Source organism: Calidris pugnax, unplaced genomic scaffold (assembly GCF_001431845.1).
Source record: "Calidris pugnax isolate Ruff unplaced genomic scaffold, ASM143184v1 scaffold341, whole genome shotgun sequence".
NCBI classification, from domain to species: Eukaryota; Metazoa; Chordata; class Aves; order Charadriiformes; family Scolopacidae; genus Calidris; species Calidris pugnax.
In genome coordinates this window covers 555,244-558,085 of record NW_015091149.1, presented here as the reverse complement: position 1 = coordinate 558,085, position 2,842 = coordinate 555,244, and the positions used below count along the sequence as shown (strand labels likewise).

The window sequence follows — 2,842 nt, the reverse complement described above, 5'->3', positions numbered from 1 at the left end:
GACACACACCAGCCATGGCGGGAGGGGGCCAAGGGATGAGATACCTACTTCTGGGCGTACATGTTGTAATGGGGCTGGGAGCAGACGGCGGGCGAAGGAGCCTGGTCCATGTAGGTGGCCCCTCCAGGGGCAGAATCGCCTGATGCATTGACAAACCTGTGGGGATGGGGGGCTGGTGAGCACTGGGCTGGGTGGGATGGGCTCCCCCCGGGGTGACATAGAATCATAGAATCGTCTAGGTTGGAAGAGACCCTTGGGATCATCGAGTCCAACCATCTCCCCTACTCTACAAAGTCCTCCCCTACACCATGTCCCTCAGCACTGCATCTAAATGTCCCTTAAACACAGCCAGGGACGGGGACTCCACCCCCTCCCTGGGCAGCCTGTTCCAATGCCCGACCACTCTTTGGGTGAAAAATTCCTTCCTAATGTTCAATCTAAACCTCCCCTGTTGGAGCTTGAAGCCGTTCCCTCTCGTTCTGTCACTAATTACCTGTGAGAAGGGACCAGCACCAACCTCTCTACAGTGTCCTTTCACGTAGTTGTAGAGAGTGATGAGGTCTCCCCTCAGCCTCCTCTTCCTCACACTAAACAGTCCCAGCTCCTTCAGCCGCTCCTCATACGATTTGTTTTCCAGCCCCCTCACCAGCTTCGTTGCCCTCCTCTGCACTCGCTCCAGCACCTCGAGATCTCTCTTGGATTGAGGTGCCCAGAACTGGACACAATACTCGAGGTGTGGCCTCACCGGTGGAGACATGGTGCTCTGGGAATTCCTATCACCTCCGATTGGCATCTCCCAAGGCTGGTGGGTGCAGGAAGGGGACCCACAACCCCATACCCACAAAGGACCATGACCTGTGGGGTCCCCAGTCCCAGCCCTGAGTCGCAGTACGGACTGGGGGGGGCATCTGCCTCCCCAGGAAACACACAGCCCTGCCTTGGCCATGGGCTCCTTGGCCCCCAGCACCAGCTCAGCACCGATGTGGTGCCAGAGCCTGAGAACAATGGTAGCCCTGGGCTACTGCCTGCCCCAGCCAGCTGGGGGTGACCCATGGGACTGCCCTGGGTGTGCATTCAGGGTCAGACTTACTCTGGCACCACTTGCTTGATCTGTGGCTTCACGTATCCATCCACGGCTTTAGCTAGAGGAAGGAAAGCGGCGCTAAGGCCTCGAGCTGCTGCTGTGGGCCACAAGCCTGCGACAGGGCTGGGGGTCCAGCACGGCGAGCTGCAGAGCCCCCGTGGGGCTGGACGTGGCCTCGAGGAGCCCCAAGCCCTGGCTCCAGCCCAGAGGGATGCAGGAAGGAGAGGGACGCGCGCGGGGTGGAGGGCAGAGCTACCTGGCGTGGACTCACAGAGAACCGGCGTGTAGTACTTGGAGAAGACCTCGTCCTTGGGCCGGTCGGGGAACACGTAGATGAGGTAACTGAGGTCCCCGAGGCGGTCGGCCAGGGAGCGGATGGAGAAGTCCCTGGTGGTGAAAGGCATCAGGTTCCAGAACATCCTCTCGGCTGGAAGACAAGAGGGAGGACAGGGGTGACGCCCAGAGCTGGTGGTGGCTCCTGGTCCCGCTCTGGACGCGGGCAGCAAGATCACTGAATTTCACTGAATTTTTTAGAGTTGGAAGGGACCATAGAGATCATCTAGTCCAACTCCCCTGCTGAAGCAGGATTGCCCAGAGCTTGTCAGAGCATGTTACTCAGGAGCATCCAGGTGGGTCTTGAAAATCTCCAAGGAAGGGGACTCCACACCCTCCCTGGGCAGCCTGTTCCAGGGCTCTGCCACCCTCACTGTGAAGAAGTTTCTCCTCATATTTGAGTGGAACCTCTTCTGTTCCAACTTGTGCCCGTTGCCCCTCGTCCTCTCACTGGGAACCACTGAAAAGAGTCTGGCTCCCTCCTCCTTCAACCCACCCTTGAAATACTTGTCAGCATTGATAAGGTCTCCCCTCAGCCTTCTCTTCTCCAGACTAAAGAGTCCCAGCTCTCTCAGTCTCTCCTCATAAGGGAGATGCTCCAATCCTTGAATCATCTTTGTTGCCCTTCGCTGGACTCTTTCTAGTAGTTCCCTGTCCCTCTTGAACTGGGGAGCCCAGAACTGGACACAGTACTCCAGTTGTGGCCTCCCCAGTGCAGAGTAGAGGGGGAGAATGACTTCCCTTGACCTGCTGGCTACACTCTTCCCTATACAACCCAAGATACCATTGGCCTTCCTGGCCGCAAGAGCACACTGTTTACTCATTGTCATTTTACTGTCCACCAGGACCCCTAGATCTTTCTCTTCAGTAGTTGCCTCTAGCAGGTCCAACACGTCGAACAGACGGTGGCATTTCCCCCACCACATCCCTCCCCTGGCAACGATTAAGGGCAAAACGCAGGTTGCCAGAAAACAGGACCAGCCAGGAGGCACAGGGGACACCAGGCAGGTCTGGGCTCATCTGGACATGGTGGGGGTGAGGTTCCCCCCAGCCGTGGGGCGCTCCGTGGGGATTTGTGGTCCCTCCTCCAAATGATGCTCTCATGAAGAGCAGTAATGAGCAGACGTGCTGCACGGGGCCGGGCAACCTGTGCAAACCCATCGCAGCAGGAGGCACCAAGTTTCATATGGCCACCAGGCAGAGCTGGTGGTTATGGGTCGGATGGTTTCACCCAGTCCCTCCTCGCCAACGCTGGGGCAGGACACGGCCACGGCTGCAGCAACAGCTCCCAAGCTTCCCCCTTTCCCAAGGAAAGCTCCTGTGGCCACGGTGGTGATGGTACCCAACCGAGATGGGCAACACCAGAGCAGCAGCGCCAGCCCCATGGACAGGAGGTGGCTGAGTCCTGGGCTGGGGGGGGGGCAG

The 2,842-nt window shown here is 58.4% G+C and overlaps 2 protein-coding genes across 4 annotated transcripts in view; both read right to left on the bottom strand.

The window, feature by feature from the left end:
- Nucleotides 1–16, bottom strand: part of GHDC (GH3 domain containing) — a 5,267-nt gene extending 5,251 nt beyond the window's left edge. The window contains exon 1 of the mRNA XM_014959069.1: nt 6–16. Coding sequence (XP_014814555.1) covers nt 6–16 — 11 coding nt within the window. The remainder of the gene's footprint in view (nt 1–5) is intronic.
- A 28-nt stretch (nt 17–44) lies between these two features.
- Nucleotides 45–2,842, bottom strand: part of LOC106898103 (signal transducer and activator of transcription 5B) — a 15,645-nt gene continuing 12,847 nt past the window's right edge. For all 3 annotated transcript variants that reach the window (XM_014959189.1, XM_014959187.1, XM_014959188.1), the window contains exons 16-18: nt 1,341–1,511; nt 1,091–1,142; nt 45–156 (exon numbers count right to left, since the gene is read on the bottom strand). In XM_014959189.1, the coding sequence (XP_014814675.1) occupies nt 45–156; nt 1,091–1,142; nt 1,341–1,511 (335 nt within the window). The remainder of the gene's footprint in view (nt 157–1,090; nt 1,143–1,340; nt 1,512–2,842) is intronic.